Genomic DNA, 20,619 nt, shown 5'->3' on the forward strand with positions numbered 1-20,619 from the left:
TTCGAGTAAACCATTTAAGGCACTCATCACATCGAAACTTCATGCGAGAAGGATTCTTCGCGCATTTGCTCCGCTCATGTCTTCGTGCATCATGGGAAAAAGCGAACGACGTATCACAGTAGCTGCAAGGATACCGTGGTGATGAAGACGATCCTTTCAGACCCGATCCAGATACAGGCGTTGCAACAGTAGTACCATTTCCAGGCATTCTCTTATGCACATCGATGCATCGTTGTTGCGCCGAAACCTTTACTTTCTGCCGCACAGCAGGACCTTTGCATGCCTTCATGTGCGTTTTCATATTATCTTTTCTGGCAAACTGCTTATGACATTTCTCACAAACAAACATTTTACGATATAGGTTCTTGGCACATTCGCTCCTCTCGTGTCGCCGAGCATTGCTGTTGTTTGAGAAAATCTTGTCACAGTAACAGCACCGATGTTCACTAGTTGTCAAATCAGCATCCATTGAAGTCTCCATCGAGGTCGTATCGTCGATCGTCGTGGTTTCCTGCACATCCAGCTCAGTAGTCATTAAGCTATCTTATGCTGGTGGTATCACATCTGTTGAAATCTCCTCCAATGTTGACGTCGTCGTCGTTGCCAACGGGATCTGCTTCACCATTGTCGTCGCTGTCGTCAAGGTTCCCGTAGACGATGGTAAAACGTCCTTCGAGTTCGGCGTTAAAGTCGGTAAAGATGCCATCGAGTTCTCAAGAACAGGTAATTACGCGACTTATGCACCAGAAGAAATAATCTAGGTGATCCTTACAACGTCGACGACAGTAACAAACTGAGCGACCTGCTGTCTAGGACTCGCTTATATACATGCACCGGATGGAATAATACGCAAGTCAAATCAAGAACCATTTACTATAATACTAGAGTCAAAACAACATTAAAAATAGAAGGACCATCAACGAAAAGGCAGCACATTTGGAAGCACCGACAACGAAAAGGCAGCACTTTTGGAAGCACCGACAACGAAAAGGCAGCACCGACAACGAAAAGGCAGCACATTTGGAAGCACCGACAACGAAAAGGCAGCACATTTGTAAGCACCGACAACGAAAAGGCAGCACATTTGGAAGCACCGACAAAGAAAAGGCAGCACCGCCAACGAAAAGGCAGCACATTTGGAAGCACCGACAACGAAAAGGCAGCACATTTGGAAGCACCGACAAAGAAAAGGCAGCACCGCCAACGAAAAGGAAGCACATTTGGAAGCACCGACAACGAAAAGGCAGCACTGCCAAAGAAAAGACAGCACATTTGGAAGCACCGACAACGAAAAGGAAGCACCATCAACGAAAAGGCCGCACCGCCAACGAAAAGGAAGCACATTTGGAAGCACCGACAAAGAAAAGGCAGCACCGCCAACGAAAAGGAAGCACATTTGGAAGCACCGACAAAGAAAAGGCAGCACTGCCAACGAAAAGGAAGCACATTTGGAAGCACCGAAAACGAAAAGGCAGCACCATCGACGAAAAGGAAGCACATTAATTTGTCATTGACTCCAATATTCATTGGCTCCAATATTCATTGGCTCCAATATTCATTGGCTCCAATATTCATTGGCTCCAATATTCATTGGCTACAATATTCATTGACTCCAATATCCATGAGCTCCAATATCAATTGGCTCGAATTTTCCCAAAAGGTTCCATCAGCCTTTTGGCTCCAACAGTCTTTTGGCTCCGATAGTCATTGGCTCCAATAGTCATTGGCTACAATATTCATTGGCTCCAATAATCATTGACTGCAATATTCATTGGTTCCAATATTCATTGGCTCCAATATTCATTGGCTCCAATATTCATTGGCTCCAATATTCATTGACTCCAATATTCATTGGCTCCATCAGTCATTGACGCCTACAGTCTTTTGGTTCCAAAAGTCTTTTGGCTCCAAATATATTAGGCTAGAATTCTTCGAGTCTAAGAGACTATGAGACCACATGGCTACGAGTCTAAAATGATCTAGCTGGTTACGAGTTATACATGGCTTGCGAGGCTACAGAGCTACAAAGTTTCTAGTACACAGGTTTACATGACTGCGAGGATACAGGAGGACTACAAGTCTGCAAGAGTACTTGACTACGAAGGTACTCGTCTACATGACTCCAGTTACCGCATCTGTCTTCGACAGAATTTTCTCTTTTGCTCCAACTGCTCCATCAGCATTATGTTATAAGATTACAAGGCCTCTTGCTTACGTAGCTTCAAGTCTACGAGCCTCCAATGCATCATGACTACGAGACTACGAGCCATGAGGTTACGAGTCTATGCGATTGCGAGTCTTCTAGGTTACGTGATCGCGAGGCTATAGGACTACGAAGCTTCCAGAACGCATGGTTACGAGACTGCGAGGCTACAATTCTACGAGGTCCCAAGACATCCTGGCTACGCGAACACGAGCCATAAGGTTACGAGACTACGTGTTTACGAATCTTCAAGTTTACGAGACTGCGAGGCTACAGAGCTACGAAGCCTCTAGTACACAGGTTTACGTGACTGCGAGGATACAGGACTACCAGTCTGCATGAGTACTTGACTACGAAGCTACTCGTCTACAAGGCTACAATTACAGCATCTGTTTTCGTCAGAATTTTCTCTTTTGCTCCAACTGCACCGCCAGCATCATGTTTTAAGATTACAAGGCCGCTTGCTTACGTAGCTTCAAGTCTACGAGGATACTTGGATACGTAGCTTCAATTCTACGAGGTCCTAAGACTTCATGACAACGCGACTTCGAGCCATGAGGTTACGAGATTACGTGACTACGAATTCTCATGTTTACGAGACTGCGAGGCTACAGAGCTACGAAGCCTCTAAAAAACGAGTTTACGTGACTGCGTGGATAGAGGAATACAAGTCTGCATAAGTTCTTGACTACGAAGCTACTCGTCTACAAGGCTCCAATTGACACATCTGTCTTCGATGGAATTTTCTCTTTTTGCTACATCTACGCCATCAGCATTATGTTATAAGATTACAAAGCTACTTGCTTACATAGCTTCAAGTCTACGAGGCTCCAATACATCATGACTACGAGACTACGAGCCATGAGGTAACGAGACTATGCGATTGCAAGTCTTCAAGGTTACGTCATCGCGAGGCTATAGGACTACGAAGCTTCCAGATCGCATGGTTACGAGAATGCATGACTAATTGGCCGCATGGCTACGAAACTATATGTCTCTAACTGACTACAATAGCACTATTCAGTGGTGAGAGTTAATTTATTTCATGCAAAGGTACTTGCTGCAAGCAGTTCCGATTTTCAACATCAGATGACGTCACGTTTTGCTTGCAGGTAAAATAATATTTATTTATTTTATGCGGGATGCGGGTTGTTCACTATCGTTCGCATAACAAGAATGGCATCGATAGTCTTCAAAGAGAAGGAAGTTCGTCCTTCCTGCTAGTGCTTCTCAGATTTCTCACGGTCCGCCATCTTGGATTGTGACGTCACGGCTGCCATCTTTGATGGGTGTGACTTTGACCTTTGACCGAAACCGCAGGAATGATCGCAAGCACACGGATTAACCATCAAAATATTGGCAAGAATAATCAGGAGCACACGGAGAAAAACGACACATGTTTTCTTTGATATCATAAAATTACAGAAAAAAAATATTTAAAAATAAAAATAAATTAATAAAAAAATTTAAAATAAAAACAAAAAATACATAAAATTCTGGCTTGTACTAGAACTGTATCTTTGCTCAACAATGATAAGTTTACAAGCTAGCAGAATCTATTTATGTATTTTTTGTTTTTATTTTAAATTTTTTTATTAATTTATTTTTATTTTTAAATATTTTTTTTCTGTAATTTTATGATATCAAAGAAAACATGTGTCGTTTTTCTCCGTGTGCTCCTGATTATTCTTGCCAATATTATGATGGTTTTCTCCGTGTGCTCCTGATTATTCTTATCAATATTTTTATGGTTAATCCGTGTGCTTGCGATCATTCCTGCGGTTTCGGTCAAAGGTCAAAGTCACACCCATCAAAGATGGCAGCCGTGACGTCGCAATCCAAGATGGCGGACCGTGAGAAATCTGAGAAGCACTAGCAGGAAGGACGAACTTCCTTCTCCTTGAAGACTATCGATGCCATTCTTCTTATGCGATCGATAGTGAACAACCCGCATCCCGCATAAAATAAATAAATATTATTTTACCTGCAAGCAAAACGTGACGTCATCTGATGTTGAAAATCGGAACTGCTTGCAGCAAGTACCTTTGCATGAAATAAATTAACTCTCACCACTGAATAGTGCTATTGTAGTCAGTTAGAGACATAAAGTTTCGTAGCCATGCGGCCAATTAGTCATGCATTCTCGTAACCATGCGTTCTGGAAGCTTCGTAGTCCTATAGCCTCGCGATGACGTAACCTTGAAGACTTGCAATCGCATAGTCTCGTAACCTCATGGCTCGTAGTCTCGTAGTCATGATGTATTGGAGCCTCGTAGACTTGAAGCTATGTAAGCAAGTAGCTTTGTAATCTTATAACATAATGCTGATGGCGTAGATGTAGCAAAAAGAGAAAATTCCATCGAAGACAGATGTGTCAATTGGAGCCTTGTAGACGAGTAGCTTCGTAGTCAAGAACTTATGCAGACTTGTATTCCTCTATCCACGCAATCACGTAAACTCGTTTTCTAGAGGCTTCGTAGCTCTGTAGCCTCGCAGTCTCGTAAACATGAAGATTCGTAGTCACGTAATCTCGTAACCTCATGGCTCGAAGTCGCGTAGTCATGAAATCTTAGGACCTCGTAGAATTGAAGCTACGTATCCAAGTATCCTCGTAGACTTGAAGCTACGTAAGCAAGCGGCCTTGTAATCTTATAACATGATGCTGGCGGTGCAGTTGGAGCAAAAGAGAACATTCTGACGAAAACAGATGCTGTAATTGTAGCCTTGTAGACGAGTAGCTTCGTAGTCAAGTACTCATGCAGACTGGTAGTCCTGTATCCTCGCAGTCACGTAAACCTGTGTACTAGAGGCTTCGTAGCTCTGTAGCCTCGCAGTCTCGTAAACTTGAAGATTCGTAGTCACGTAGTCTCGTAACCTTATGGCTCGTGTTCACGTAGCCAGGATGTCTTGGGACCTCGTAGAATTGTAGCTTCGCAGTCTCGTAACCATGCGTTCTGTAAGCTTCGTAGTCCTATAGCCTCGCGATTACGTAACCTAGAAGACTCGCAATCGCATAAACTCGTAACCTCATGGCTCGTAGTCTCGTAGTCATGATGCATTGGAGGCTCGTAGACTTGAAGCTACGTAAGCAAGAGGCCTTGTAATCTTATAACATAATGCTGATGGAGCAGTTGGAGCAAAAGAGAAAATTCTGTCGAAGACAGATGCGGTAACTGGAGTCATGTAGACGAGTACCTTCGTAGTCAAGTACTCTTGCAGACTTGTAGTCCTGTATCCTCGCAGTCATGTAAACCTGTGTACTAGAAACTTCGTAGTTCTGTAGCCTCGCAAGCCATGTATAACTCGTAACCAGCTAGATCATTTTAGACTCGTAGCCATGTGGTCTCATAGTCTCTTAGACTTGAAGAATTCTAGCCTAATATATTTGGAGCCAAAAGACTTTTGGAACCAAAAGACTGTAGGCGTCAATGACTGATGGAGCCAATGAATATTGGAGTCAATGAATATTGGAGCCAATGAATATTGGAGCCAATGAATATTGGAGCCAATGAATATTGGAACCAATGAATATTGCAGTCAATGATTATTGGAGCCAATGAATATTGTAGCCAATGACTATTGGAGCCAATGACTATCGGAGCCAAAAGACTGTTGGAGCCAAAAGGCTGATGGAACCTTTAGGGAAAATTCGAGCCAATTGATATTGGAGCTCATGGATATTGGAGTCAATGAATATTGTAGCCAATGAATATTGGAGCAAATGAATATTGGAGCCAATGAATATTGGAGTCAATGACAAATTAATGTGCTTCCTTTTCGTCGATGGTGCTGCCTTTTCGTTTTCGGTGCTTCCAAATGTGCTTCCTTATCGTTGGCAGTGCTGCCTTTTCTTTGTCGGTGCTTCCAAATGTGCTTCCTTTTCGTTGGCGGTGCTGCCTTTTCTTTGTCGGTGCTTCCAAATGTGCTTCCTTTTCGTTGGCGGTGCGGCCTTTTCGTTGATGGTGCTTCCTTTTCGTTGTCGGTGCTTCCAAATGTGCTGTCTTTTCTTTGGCGGTGCTGCCTTTTCGTTGTCGGTGCTTCCAAATGTGCTTCCTTTTCGTTGGCGGTGCTGCCTTTTCTTTGTCGGTGCTTCCGAATGTGCTGCCTATTCGTTGTCGGTGCTTCCAAATGTGCTGCCTTTTCGTTGGCGGTGCTGCCTTTTCTTTGTCGGTGCTTCCAAATGTGCTGCCTTTTCGTTGTCGGTGCTTACAAATGTGCTGCCTTTTCGTTGTCGGTGCTTCCAAATGTGCTGCCTTTTCGTTGTCGGTGCTGCCTTTTCGTTGTCGGTGCTTCCAAATGTGCTGCCTTTTCGTTGATGTTCCTTCTATTTTTAATGTTGTTTTGACTCTAGTATTATAGTAAATGGTTCTTGATTTGACTTGCGTATTATTCCATCCGGTGCATGTATATAAGCGAGTCCTAGAAAGCAGGTCGCTCAGTTTGTTACTGTCGTCGACGGTGTAAGGATCACCTAGATTATTTCTTCTGGTGCATAAGTCGCGTAATTACCTGTTCTTGAGAACTCGATGGCATCCTTACCGACTTTAACGCCGAACTCGATGGACGTTGTACCATCGTCTACGGGAACCTTGACGACAGCGACGACAATGGTGGAGCAGATCCCGTTGGCAACGACGACGACGTCAACATTGGAGGAGATTTCAACAGATGTGATACCACCAGCAGAAGATAGCTTAATGACTACTGAGCTGGATGTGCAGGAAACCACGACGATCGACGATACGACCTCGATGGAGACTTCAATGGATGCTGATTTGACAACTAGCGAACATCGGTGCTGTTACTGTGACAAGATTTTCTCAAACAACAGCAATGCTCGGCGACACGAGAGGAGCGAATGTGCCAAGAACCTATATCGTAAAATGTTTGTTTGTGAGAAATGTCATAAGCAGTTTGCCAGAAAAGATAATATGAAAACGCACATGAAGGCATGCAAAGGTCCTGCTGTGCGGCAGAAAGTAAAGGTTTCGGCGCAACAACGATGCATCGATGTGCATAAGAGAATGCCTGGAAATGGTACTACTGTTGCAACGCCTGTATCTGGATCGGGTCTGAAAGGATCGTCTTCATCACCACGGTATCCTTGCAGCTACTGTGATACGTCGTTCGCTTTTTCCCATGATGCACGAAGACATGAGCGGAGCAAATGCGCGAAGAATCCTTCTCGCATGAAGTTTCGATGTGATGAGTGCCTTAAATGGTTTACTCGAATTGACAGTTTGCGACATCATGCGAAAAAATGTAAAGGTGGAGTCTGTGCTCTACTGCTGAACTACCTGCCGACATTTCGACTCCTCGCTTTAGATTGGAGACACGAAAGCGTACAACCAAAAAAACAGATGTCCAGCAACCGATTATTATGACGTCTGAACATGGAACTAAACCTAAGTCTGTGTTCGGAGCATTACAAGTGAACGATAATGGCTTCTACTTGGCGCAGTCTGCATTTCGTGGAACGTTGAAAGACTACTATTATCTAAATACGTTCGGTGAGTCCAAGGACATTTGTAATTTTCTTGACGATATCAGACAGAAGATAATCAATCAGCTTACTGATGATGTAGCAACAAACGGACCTTTGAAATATAACTTGTGGTTGGACTGTATAAATGGAAAGCCATATCCGTTCGATGACGAAGTGAAGAAGTGTGCATTCAAGACATCGGCTGCAGTAATTTACAGTTCTAACGATGTGAAGCAAACTGTTAAAAACGGTATCCAGAAACTCTGTCAAGAAGAGGTGGACTATGTCTGTAAAGGTTCTGGCTGGACTCTGTCTAGTATAAACCGATTGGAGCTAAGAATTAGTCATTTCACACCGCTGCGGAACTAAATGATTATAAGATTGCTGGCTTTCGTAAGTGATCCTGTAGTAGAATAGAAATTATGTAATAAATATTATGTTTGTAAAAGAACTTGCGGTGTTTAATTCCTCGAACCTGTTACTTTTATGTTAAATTGATGTTAAATTTAATTTTTTTGCATCATCCTAGATCGTACCAAGGACCTTAGTCGATCTAATTAATCAGTATATTGATCGGAAATTTATTTAATGAATTTTGAACTTTTTCCCGCATCTCTAGCATTACAATTACGAATTTCCAATATGTTGGTCTTGATGTCTGATAGGATGATAGTCGTAGAGGATTTAAAGTCTCTTTACGAATGTTGAACATGGTATATTGAAATTATTATTTTTTACATAAGATTAAACATTATTGCAACGATCGGGTATCGAACCGAGGGCAGGAGCGGATCCGTTCAATATGTAAATTAATGAGTGATTTATTTAATGAATTTTGGAACTTTTCCCGAATTTCTAGCTAAATAATTACGGATTTTCAAGATGGCGGCCACATTTAAAGATGGCGGGTGTCACAGTAATAAATGATTACTGCACTCTAGCGGATAAGAACTAAACTAACATGTCATCGGCGCACTCTAGCCGACGATACAATGATGATGGCTTCCAGCATCGAAGACAAGATGGCGGTCATGACGTCATACTAGATGATGTTATATATGCTTTGAAAAAAAAAGTGGTGGGAGTCAGTCTGCCTGCAACCACCATTGAGGAAGGAGCCTGTCGCCATTTTTAATTTTTTTGCACTCGTCGGGTTCGAACCGAGGACTCCGAGCGCCGTGTCGAAAAAGTATGCTTTTTAAATATTTTTTATTAAAATTTTATTATTATTTAATTTTTTTATAATTTTTAAAAAAAAATTCTTTAAAATCGGATAATAAATAAAAAAGTTAAAGATGGCGGCCGTAACGGAAATTGCAACGGTGACGTCATAATCCAAGATGGCGGTCATGGTATCCTTATTCCTAGAAATGGCTTAACTGAGGCTTGAGTTAAGGATGCTTAAGCCAGTTTTAGGAATTTTCAGCCGCTGGGATTTTTAAGGACTAAAAACGGGAATTTTTCCCTCGAAACGGGAAATTTTTCCCTCGAAAAATAAATTTTTAATTTGTGGAATTTTTTGAGATTTTTTGGCGGAACTTTTTTCACAGAAATGGAAATTTTGGCGAATTTTGAGGAATTTTGGGCAAATTTTGCCCAATTTTGGCGGATTTTGGCGATTTTTGAGGATCAAATTCAAGGTCAAGGTCAAAGGTCAAGGTCACAACCATCCAAGATGGCCGCCGTGACGTCACAATCAAATATGGCGGACCAACAATCACAATCCGCACCCAGAACCCATATCTAGTAGCCCCATTTACATACTACTCTTTGTATCCATTCAAAATAGTGATAATTCAATAAAAATGATTCAATTTTATTCATAAAAGTATCCAATCATTTTATCAATGTTTTGTTATGACGTTGTCACGTTAAACTATCGTCCGTAAACCGACTTTACAGACAGCCCCCCTTTTTTAAAGTTTTTTATGTATGTATTGCACATCTATTCGTTTTGTATTGTTTCAAATAAATTCTTGTTGATTTTATATCTTTATTTGAACGAAAACAATAGTTGTAATTTTTATGTCTATAATCAATTGTGTATTTTAGTTTTGCATTCTTTCTAAAAATACCGTTGTTTTTAAATTTTTTATTTAAACCAAAACAACAGTTTTAATTTTTGTATTTATGATAAATTGTGTAGGTAGGTATTTCCTGCAGATGTTCGTTCAGAAAAGTTTATCATTCTGATTGTAATGTTACTAAATTTTTTTTGCTCGTGGAGGTCATATTGGGCATTACAGACATTTGGTGGTGTCCAACTATTGAGTACACTCCACTTGCCCTAAAGTCATTCGACCTAAAATGAATTTCGGCTGAATGCCTGTTAGGTCGAATGACTAGTAGGGCAAATGATTTTTAGGGCAAGTGACGTTTAGTAGATATGACTTTTAGGGCAAATGACTTTTAGGCCAAGTGACTTTTAGGTCAAATGACTGAAGGATTATTTTAAATTTTAGGTCGTGACTTTTAGGAGATATGAATTTTAGGTCAAATGACGCGCACCGCAACTATTGCTACCTTTTGATTACGTGGGTTTCTGGAAGAGCGACAAATGCAGGCACCTTGGTCATCTCTTTACGTTCCAGTGTTGGACTTCCAAGGCCCTCAAACAATGTTCGTTCGCGGATATATATATTTTACCAAGTGTTGTTTCTCTAGCCATCGTGCACAGGACACATAGCCAGTTGAAACTGTGGCCTGTGTTCGCAGGTGACCTTCAAGTTTCTCCCGCGGGTGACCACCAGCGACAACATCACGGGCTACTTCATCGAGCTGGACACCTCCATGGTGTTCCACTTCGGCGGCATCCTGGATAACGAGACCACGAGGGAGGATGCCTTCAGCCTGTGCGTGGGTCTCGCGTCGCTGCACCTCAAGAGGCAGCGGGATCGTCAGACCTCGTTCGACCCGGCGGAGATAGCGGGCAGCTTCGAGACCAACCACAAGGGACTCAAGTTTTTCGAGAACTTCAAAGAGTTCGAGGTCAAGGCGAGGTTCAAGCCGTCCATAGCCGTCGGCCAAGTGTTGGTGAACAAGACCTGCTGGGAGGAAAAAAGGTTAGCAGTGATTTCTTTGCAGGCGTACAATTTTGTAACCAGCCTCCGTGAAACATACAATTTTTTTTTCCAGCTATGTTCACACACAAAATTCTAACTATTAGTAGGGACTGGAAAAATTCGCGGTTTCTGTGATCACTAGGATAGACTCCACGATTCTCTATGTACTCGGGCAACTATCACCTGGTCATTGGCTACCGACTCGGGACACCTGTTTACTGCGATTGTTATGATTCGATACTTCTTTTGTTGAGTGTTTGCCATTGTCTCAGAGTCCTTAAGGTAAATTGCGGTCTAATCACTGACGCAGCATTAAGCTAAACGAGTTTGGATTCCAGCCTGTCTCGAAAGGAATCCGCGAATTTTTCCGATCTCTACCTATTAGATATGTGCAATTAGCATAAGAGACGAGTGGTACGTAGTATTTGGTTCAAACATAAGTAATAAGTTGCAATAACCTCTCACGACTATTTAAGATCTGTACATATGAAACATTTGTTCCATTTTGGTTTGGTGGTGAGCCCTATAACTTGACTCTGACTTCCTAGTTTCAAGAGGTGCAATACTCCAGATGCGCTGGTTGATAAAAAAGTATGCCCATGACACATCTATCTTTTTATATAATGCTAATCTCTCCAGCACAGTTTCACCCTGCATTCATGTTGTACAGGCTTGAAACATCGAGCTATCTCAGCTTGGCTAACGAGTTTAATATACGTTTGGACGAAAACAAACTGGCATTAATACAAAATAATCACACACAATGTTAGGACTAAGTTATCCAGGGGACAGCTACATTTAAGTGCAGGGCTATAGAGTCTCTAAGAAATCAATCACTGGTAGAAATATGTTAAGTTTAGTTTCTTTGGTAAAGGTGGCATGGGTCCTTTTGTCCACTTTTCTCCGCTCCAGAGTCAGTGGCGGATCCAGGATTTTGGTTTGGGAGGGGCTTGACCCAGCTGAGGCTAGGCTTTATCAAAGCAAACACTAAAACAATAGTGGACCCAGATGCTATTGGAGGGGGCTTGAGCCCCTTAGCCCCCCCCCCCCCCCCTCAGGATCTGCTACTGTCCAGAGTGAAAGGAGACCACTCCCACACCCAACCCGGGTTTGCGTTTATTTTGTACAGCATTGCTGATACCAAAAATTATTTTAAAAGTGAAACAATTCTGACTTAAAAACCCATCATATCAGGGTGTAGGCAAAATTTATAAAAAAATATATACATTTAAATTTACTTAAAAATGTACTTAAAAATGGTTTAATGTAGTTGTTCGTTAAAGCAGCATTCCACAAAAGTTTAATGATTTTTTTGCACTATTTTAGATTGAAATCTCTTTTTTTTACAAGCTCTAAAATTATCAGAAAATTAGTATATAAATGGGGCTCCGGGGACTGGCTCCTGACTGTGGAGCCGGGAGCCGGTCCGCCATATTGGATTTTGACGTCACGGCGGCCATTTTTAACTCAAAAATCCCTCAAATATGACTAAAAATGACTCAAACATTCCCGTTTTGAGGAAAAATTTCCCGTTTTCGAGGGAAAAATTCCCCTTTCGAGGGAAAAGTTCCCGTTTTATTCCTTAAAAATACCAGCAGCTAGAAATGTCCATATGTAGGCTAAAGCATCCATGTATACAGCCTCAGATAAGCCTCTGACGTCATCATGGATTATGACGTCACCGCTGCAATTTCCGTTACGCCCGCCATCTTTAAATTTATTATTCAATTTTAATAAAAAAAATTTTAAAATTTATAAAAAAAATTCACTTAGTAAAATTTTAATGAAAAACATTAAAAAATATTACTTTTACGACACGGAGTTTGAAGTCCTCGGTTCAAACCTGGCGAGGGCAAAAAAATAAAATAAAAATGGCGACCGATCCTTCCTCCACGGAAGTCACCTACAGACTAACCTACCACCAATAACAAGGTCAACTAGTATGTTGTCATTTCCGCTATCTTGTCTTCGTCTGCTGGAAGCCATCATCTTGCTATCGTCTGCTAGAGTGCGCTGACGCCATGTTAGTTGAATTCTTACCCGCTAGAGTGCAGTAATCATTTATTATTGCTGTGACACCCGCCATATTGTAATTTGGCCGCCATCTTGGAATCGTGTAATTATTTAGCTAGAAATTCGGGAAAAATTCCAAAATTCATTAAATAAATCATTCATCATTTTACAAATTAATAAGATCAGTTTCAGTCCTTGGTTCGATACCCGATCGATGCAATAATGTTTAATTTTATGTAAAAAATAATAAAAAATTTCAATATACCATGTTCAACATTCGTAAAGAGACTTTAAAACCTCTACTACCATCATCCTATAAGCCATCAACACCACCATCTTGGAAAATTCGTAATTATATTGCTAGAGATTCGGGAAAAAGTTCAGAAATCATTAAATAAATTTCCAATCAATATACTGATTAATTAGATCGACTTAGGTCCTTGGTACGATTCTGGACGATGAAAAAAAATAATTAAATATAACAATTTAACATAATGGTAACAGGTTCGAGGAATTAAACACCACAAGTTCTTTTACAAACATAATATTTATAACATAATTTCTATTCTACTACAGGATCACTTACGAAAGCCAGCAAATTTATAATCAATCATTTAGTTCCGCATCTGTGTGAAATGACTAATTGTTAGCTCCAATCGGTTTATACTAGACAGAGTCCAACCAGAACCTTTACGGACATAGTTCTCCTCTTCTTGACAGAGTTTCTGGATACCGTTTTTAACAGTTTGCTTCACATCGTCAGAACTGTAAATTACTGCAGCCGATGTCTTGAATGCACACTTCTTCACTTTGTCATCTAACGGATATGGCTTTCCATATAGACAGTCCAACCACAAGTTATATTTTAATGGACCGTTTGTTGCTACGTCATCAGTAAGCTGATTGATTATGTCCTGTCTGATATCATCAAGAAAAGTACAAATGTCCTTCGACTCACCGGACGTATTTAGATAATAGTAGTCATTCAACGTTCCACGAAATGCAGACTGCGCTAAGTAGAAGCCATTATCGTTTACTTGTAATGTACCGAACACAGTCTTAGGTTTATTTTCATGTTCAGACGTCATAGCAATCGGTTTCTGCACATCTGTTTTTTTGCTTGTACGCTCACGAGTCACCAATCTAAAGCGAGGAGTCGAAATGTCGGCAGGTAGTTCAGCAGTAGGCGCAGGAACTTCACCTTTACAGTTTTTCGCATGTCTGCGCAAATTATCGATTCGAGTAAACCATTTATAGCACTCATCACAGCGAAACTTCATGCGAGAAGGATTCTTCATGCATTTGCTCCGCTCATGTCGTCATGCATCATGGAAAAATGCGAACGACGTATCACAGTAGCTGCAAGGATGTCTAGTTGAAGACAAACCTGAACCAGATGACGTTGTAACTGTGGTTGTACAATTTCCAGGCATGCTCTTATGCACATCGATGCATCGTTGTTGCACCGATACCTTAACTTTCTGCCGCTCTGCAGGGCCTTTACATGTCTCCAAGTGATGCTTCAAATTAGCATTTATTGTAAATTGCTTGCGACACTTAATACAGCCAAACATTTTACGATAAGGGTTCTTAGCACATTCTCTCTTCTCATGTCGACGAGCATTGCTGATTTTTGAGAAAATCTTGTCACAGTAACGACATCGATGTTCGTTAGCTGTTGAGGATTCGTCATCCATTGAAGTCTCCATCGAGGGCGAAACAGCGTCCGTTGAGGTTTCCTGTACAGCCAGCACTACCGGCATTAAAGTCTCTTCTGCTGGTGGTATCATGTCTGTCGAAGTCTCCTCCAGTGTTGTCGTCGACGTTGCCAACGGGATCTGCTCCATCTTCTTCGCTGACGTCAAGGTTCCCGTAGACGATGGTACAATCTCCATCGAGTTCGACGTTATAGTCTAAAGATGCCATCGAGTTCGCAGGAACAGGTAATTACGTGATTTATGCACCAGAAGAAACAAACTAGGTGATCCGTACACCTTCGTCGTCAGTTACAAACTGAGCGACCTGCTGTCTAGGACTCGCTTATATACATGCACCGGATGGAATAATACGCAAGTCAAATCAAGAACAATTTATTATAATACTAGAGTCAAAACAACATTAAAAATAGAAGCACCAACAACAAAAAGGAAGCACATTCTGGAAGCACAATAAAAAAAGGGCAGTACATTTGTAAGCACCGCCAACGAAAAGGCAGCACATTTGGAAGCACCGACAACGAAAAGGCAGCACATTTGGAAGCACCGTCATCGAAAAGGCAGCACATTTGGAAGCACCGCCAACGAAAAGGCAGCACATTTGGAAGCACCGACAACGAAATGGCAGCACTTTTGGAAGCACCGTCATCGAAAAGGCAGCACATTTGGAAGCACCGCCAACGAAAAGGCAGCACATTTGGAATCACCGCCAACGAAAAGGCAGCACATTTGGAAGCACCGACATCGAAAAGGCAGCACATTTGGAAGCACCGACAACGAAAAGGCAGCACATTTGGAAGCACCTACAACGAAAAGGCAGCACATTTGGAAGCACCGACAACGAAAAAGCAGCACATTTGGAAGCACCGACAACGAAAAAGCAGCACTTTTGGAAGCACCGACAACGAAAAGGCAGCACCATCAACGAAAATGCAGCACATTTGTCATTGACTCCAATATTCATTGGCTCCAATATTCATTGGCTCCATTAATTCGCTCGATTCAATATCCTTGGCTCCAATATTCATCGGCTCCAATATTCATGGGCTCCAATATTCATTGGCTCCATCAGTCATTGACCCCAACAGTCTTTCGGGTCCAAAAGTCTTTTGGCTCAAAATATATATTTGGCTAGAATTCTTCGAGTCTAAGAGACTATGAGGCCACATGGCTACGAGTCTTACATGATCAAGCTGGTTACGAGTTATACATGGCTTGCGAGGCTACAGAGCTACGAAGATGGTTAATCCGTGTGCTTGCGATCATTCCTGCGGTTTTGGTCAAAGGTCAAGGTCATAACCATCCAAGATGGCCGCCGTGACGTCGCAATCCAAGATGGCGGACGGTGAGAAATCTGAGAAGCACTAGCAGGAAGAAGGAACTTTTTTCTCCTTGGAGACTATCGAAGCCATCCTTCTTATGCGTTCGATAGTGAGCATCACGCATCCCGCATAAAATAAATAAATATTATTTACCTGCAAGCAACACGTGACGTTATCTGATGTTGAAAAGCGGAACTACTTGCAGCAAGTACATTTGCATGAGATAAATTAACTCTCACCACTGAATAGTGCTATTGTAGTCAGTTAGAGACATGAAGTTTCGTAGCCACGCGGTCAATTAGTCAAACAGTCTCGTAACCATGCGTTCAGGAAGCATCGTAGTCCTATAGCCTCGCTATCACGTAACCTTGAAGACTTGCAATCGCATATTCTCGTAACCTCATTGCTCGTAGTCTCGTATTTATTATGCATTGGAGCCTCGTAGACTTGAAGCTACGTAAGCAAGTAGCCTTGTATTCTTATTACATAATGCTGATGGTGCAGATGTAGCAAAAGAGAAAATTCCGACGAAGACAGATGCGGCAATTGGAGCCTTGTAGACGAGTAGCTTCGTAGTCAAGAACTCATGCAGACTTGTAGACCTCTATACTCGCAGTCACGTAAACTCGTTTTCTAGAGGCTTCGTAGCTCTGTAGCATCGCAGTCCGTAAACTTAAAGATTCGCAGTCACGTAGTCTCGTAACCTCATGGCTCGTAGTCGTGTAGATATGATGTCTTGGGACCTCGTTGAATTGTAGCCTCGCAGTCTCATAACCATGCGTTCTGGAAGCTTCGTAGTCCTATAGCCTCGAAATCACATAACCTTGAAGACTCGCAATCACATAGACTCGTAACCTCATGGCTCGTAGTCTCGTAGTCATGATTCATTGGAGCCTCGTAGACTTGAAGCTACGTAAGCAAGCAACCTTGTAATCTTATAACATGATGCTGATGATGCAGATGTAGCAAAAGAGAAAATTCCGACGAAGACAGATGCGACAATTGGAGCCTTGTAGACGAGTAGCATCGTAGTCAAGTGCTCATGCAGACTTGTAGTCCTGTATCCTCGCAGTCACGTAAACTTGTGTACTAGAAGCTTCGTAGCTCTGTAGTCTCGCGAGCCATGTAAAACTCGTAACCAGCTAGATCATTTAAGACTCGTAGCCATGTGGCCTCATAGTCTCTTAACTCGAAGAATTCTAGCCAAATATATATTTTGAGCCAAAATACTTTTGGAACCGAAAGACTGTTGGTGTCAATGACTGATGGAGCCAATGAATATTGGAGCCCATGAATATTGGAGCCGATGAATATTGGAGCCAATGAATATTGGAGCCAATGAATATTGGAGCGAGCTAATTAATGAAGCCAATGAATATTGGTGCCAATGAATATTGGAGCCAATGAATATCGGAGTCAATGACAAATGTGATGCATTTTCGTTGATGGTGCTCCCTTTTCGTGGTCGGTGCTTCCAAATGTGCTGCTTTTTCGTTGTCGGTGCTTCCAAATGTGCTGCTTTTTCGTTGTCGGTGCTTCCAAATGTGCTTCCTTTTCGTTGTCGGTGCTTCCAAATGTGCTGCCTTTTCGTTGTCGGTGCTTCCAAATGTGCTGACTTTTCGATGTCGGTGCTTCCAAATGTGCTGCCCTTTCGTTGGCGGTACTTCCAAATGTGCTGCCATATTTTTTTTATTGTGCTTCCAGAATGTGCTTCCTTTTTTTTGATGGTGCTTCTATTTTTAATGTTGTTTTGACTCTAGTATTATAATAAATTGTTCTTGATTTGACTAGCGTATTATTCCATCCGGTGCCTGTATATAAGCGAGTCCTAGACAGCAGGTCGCTCAGTTTGTAACTGACGACGACGGTGTACGGATCACCTAGTTTGTTTCTTCTGGTGCATTAATCACGTAATTACCTGTTCTTGCGAACTCGATGGCATCTTTACAAACTTTAACGTCGAAATCGATAGAGTTTGTACCATCGTCTACGGGAACCTTGACGTCAGCGAAGAAGATGGAGCAGATCCCGTTGGCAACGTCGACGACAACACTGGAGGAGACTTCGACAGACATGATACCACCAGCAGAAGAGACTTTAATGCTGGTAGTGCTGGCTGTACAGGAAACCTCAACGGACGCTGTTTCGCCCTCGATGGAGACTTCAATGGATGACGAATCCTCAACAGCTAACGAACATCGATGTCGTTACTGTGACAAGATTTTCTCAAAAATCAGCAATGCTCGTCGACATGAGAAGAGAGAATGTGCTAAGAACCCTTATCGTAAAATGTTTGGCTGTATTAAGTGTCGCACGCAATTTACAATAAATGCTAATTTGAAGCATCACTTGAAGGCATGTAAAGGCTTTGCAGAGCGGCAGAAAGTTAAGGTATCGGTGCAACAACGATGCATCGATGTGCATAAGAGCATGCCTGGAAATTGTACAACCACAGTTACAACGTCATCTGGTTCGGGTTTGTCTTCAACTAGACATCTTTGCAGCTACTGTGATACGTCGTTCGCATTTTTCCATGATGCATGAAGACATGAGCGGAGCAAATGCATGAAGAATCCTTCTCGCATGAAGTTTCGCTGTGATGAGTGCCTTAAATGGTTTACTCGAATCGATAATTTGCGCCGACATGCGAAAAACTGTAAAGGTGAAGTCCGTGCGCCTACTGCTGAACTACCTGCCGACATTTCGACTCCTCGCTTTAGATTGGTGACTCGTGAGTGTACAAGCAAAAAAAAAAAAACAGATGTACAGAAACCGATTGCTATGACGTCTGAACATGAAAATAAACCTAAGACTGTGTTCGGTACATTACAAGTAAACGATAATGGCTTCTACTTGGCGCAGTCTGCATTTCGTGGAACGTTGAAAGACTACTATTATCTAAATACGTCCGGTGAGTCGAAGGACATTTGTACTTTTCTTGATGATATCAGACAGGACATAATCAATCAGCTTACTGATGACGTAGCAACAAACGGTCCATTAAAATATAACTTGTGGTTGGACTGTCTATATGGAAAGCCATATCCGTTAGATGACAAAGTGAAGAAGTGTGCATTCAAGACATCGGCTGCAGTAATTTACAGTTCTGACGATGTGAAGCAAACTGTTAAAAACGGTATCCAGAAACTCTGTCAAGAAGAGGAGAACTATGTCCGTAAAGGTTCTGGTTGGACTCTGTCTAGTATAAACCGATTGGAGCTAACAATTAGTCATTTCACACAGATGCGGAACTAAATGATTGATTATAAATTTGCTGGCTTTCGTAAGTGATCCTGTAGTAGAATAGAAATTATGTTATAAATATTATGTTTGTAAAAGAACTTGTGGTGTTTAATTCCTCGAACCTGTTACTATTATGTTAAATTGTTATATGTAATTTTTTTTTCATCGTCCAGAATCGTACCAAGGACCTTAGTCGATCTAATTAATCAGTATATTGATTGGAAATTTATTTAATGATTTCTGAACTTTTTCCCGAATCTCTAGCAATATAATTACGAATTTTCCAAGATGGTGGTGTTGATGGCTTATAGGATGATGGTAGTAGAGTTTTTAAAGTCTCTTTACGAATGTTGAACATGGTATATTGAAATTATTTTTTTTTACATAAAATTAAACATTATTGCATGGATCGGGTATCGAACCACAGACTGAAACTGATCTAATCAATCTTAAAATGATGAGTGATTTATTTAATGAATTTTGGAATTTTTCCCGAATTTCTAGCTAAATAATTACACGATTCCAAGATGGCGGCCAAATTACAATATGGCGGGTGTCACAGCAATAATAAATGATTACTGCACTCTAGCGGGTAAGAATTGAACTAACATGGCGTCAGCGCACACTAGCAGACGATAGCAAGATGGTGGCTTCCAGCAGACGAAGACTAGATGGCGGACATGACATCATACCAGTTGACCTTGTTATTGGTGGTAGGTTAGTCTGTAGGTGACTTTCGTGGAGGAAGGATCGGTCGCCATTTTTATTTTATTTTTTTGCCCTCGCCGGGTTTGAACCGAGGACTCCGAACTCCGTGTCGTAAAAGTAATATTTTTTAATGTTTTTCATTAAAAAATTTTTAAGTGAATTTTTTTTATAAATTTTAAAAATATTTTTTTATTAAAATTGAATAATAAATTTAAAAATGGCGGGCGTAACGGAAATTGCAGCGGTGACGTCATAATCCATGATGACGTCAGAGGCTTATCTGACGCTGTAGACATGGATGCTTAAGCCTACATATAGACATTTCTAGCTGCTGGTATTTTTAAGGAATAAAACGGGAAATTTTTCCTCAAAACGGGAATTATTGAGTCATTTTTAGTCATTTTTGAGGGATTTTTGAGTCAAAAATGGCCGCCGTGACGTCAAAATCCAATATGGCGGACCGGCTCCCGGCTCCACAGCCAGAAGCCAGTACCGGAGCCCCATTTACATACTACTCAGAAAGACTTATTTTCAAATGCAGAAGTAACAGATAATGAGAAAGGTTTCCTGGAAAAAAAAAAGTATGTTAACACTTATAAAAATTATACATAAAAATATATAAAAAATAAAGGCTTTTACTACAAGGCTCGTAGTATATCAAAAGCTATATGTTAAGTTCACATAAATTCTTTTACAATTTAGCCATTCTTCCATTTCATACTAAAATAATATTACGATAAAATGTAATATTTATAAACATTCATATAAAAACAATACTAAGTAAATATTTCAAAATTCTTGGAGCTCCCTACATTAGTACCGCAGGACGTCTTGCTACTAACGTATTTTACAATGTTAAGAAAAATTA

The 20,619-nt window shown here is 41.2% G+C and overlaps 1 protein-coding gene across 1 annotated transcript in view; it reads left to right on the plus strand.

Moving 5' to 3' along the window:
* Window positions 1-20,619, plus strand: part of LOC134539275 (uncharacterized) — a 133,757-nt gene that overhangs the window by 81,758 nt on the left and 31,380 nt on the right. The window contains exon 5 of the mRNA XM_063381098.1: window positions 10,404-10,750. Within this exon, the coding sequence (XP_063237168.1) occupies window positions 10,404-10,750 (347 nt within the window). The remainder of the gene's footprint in view (window positions 1-10,403; window positions 10,751-20,619) is intronic.

This window comes from Bacillus rossius, chromosome 15 (assembly GCF_032445375.1).
Source record: "Bacillus rossius redtenbacheri isolate Brsri chromosome 15, Brsri_v3, whole genome shotgun sequence".
Lineage (NCBI taxonomy): Eukaryota > Metazoa > Arthropoda > Insecta > Phasmatodea > Bacillidae > Bacillus > Bacillus rossius.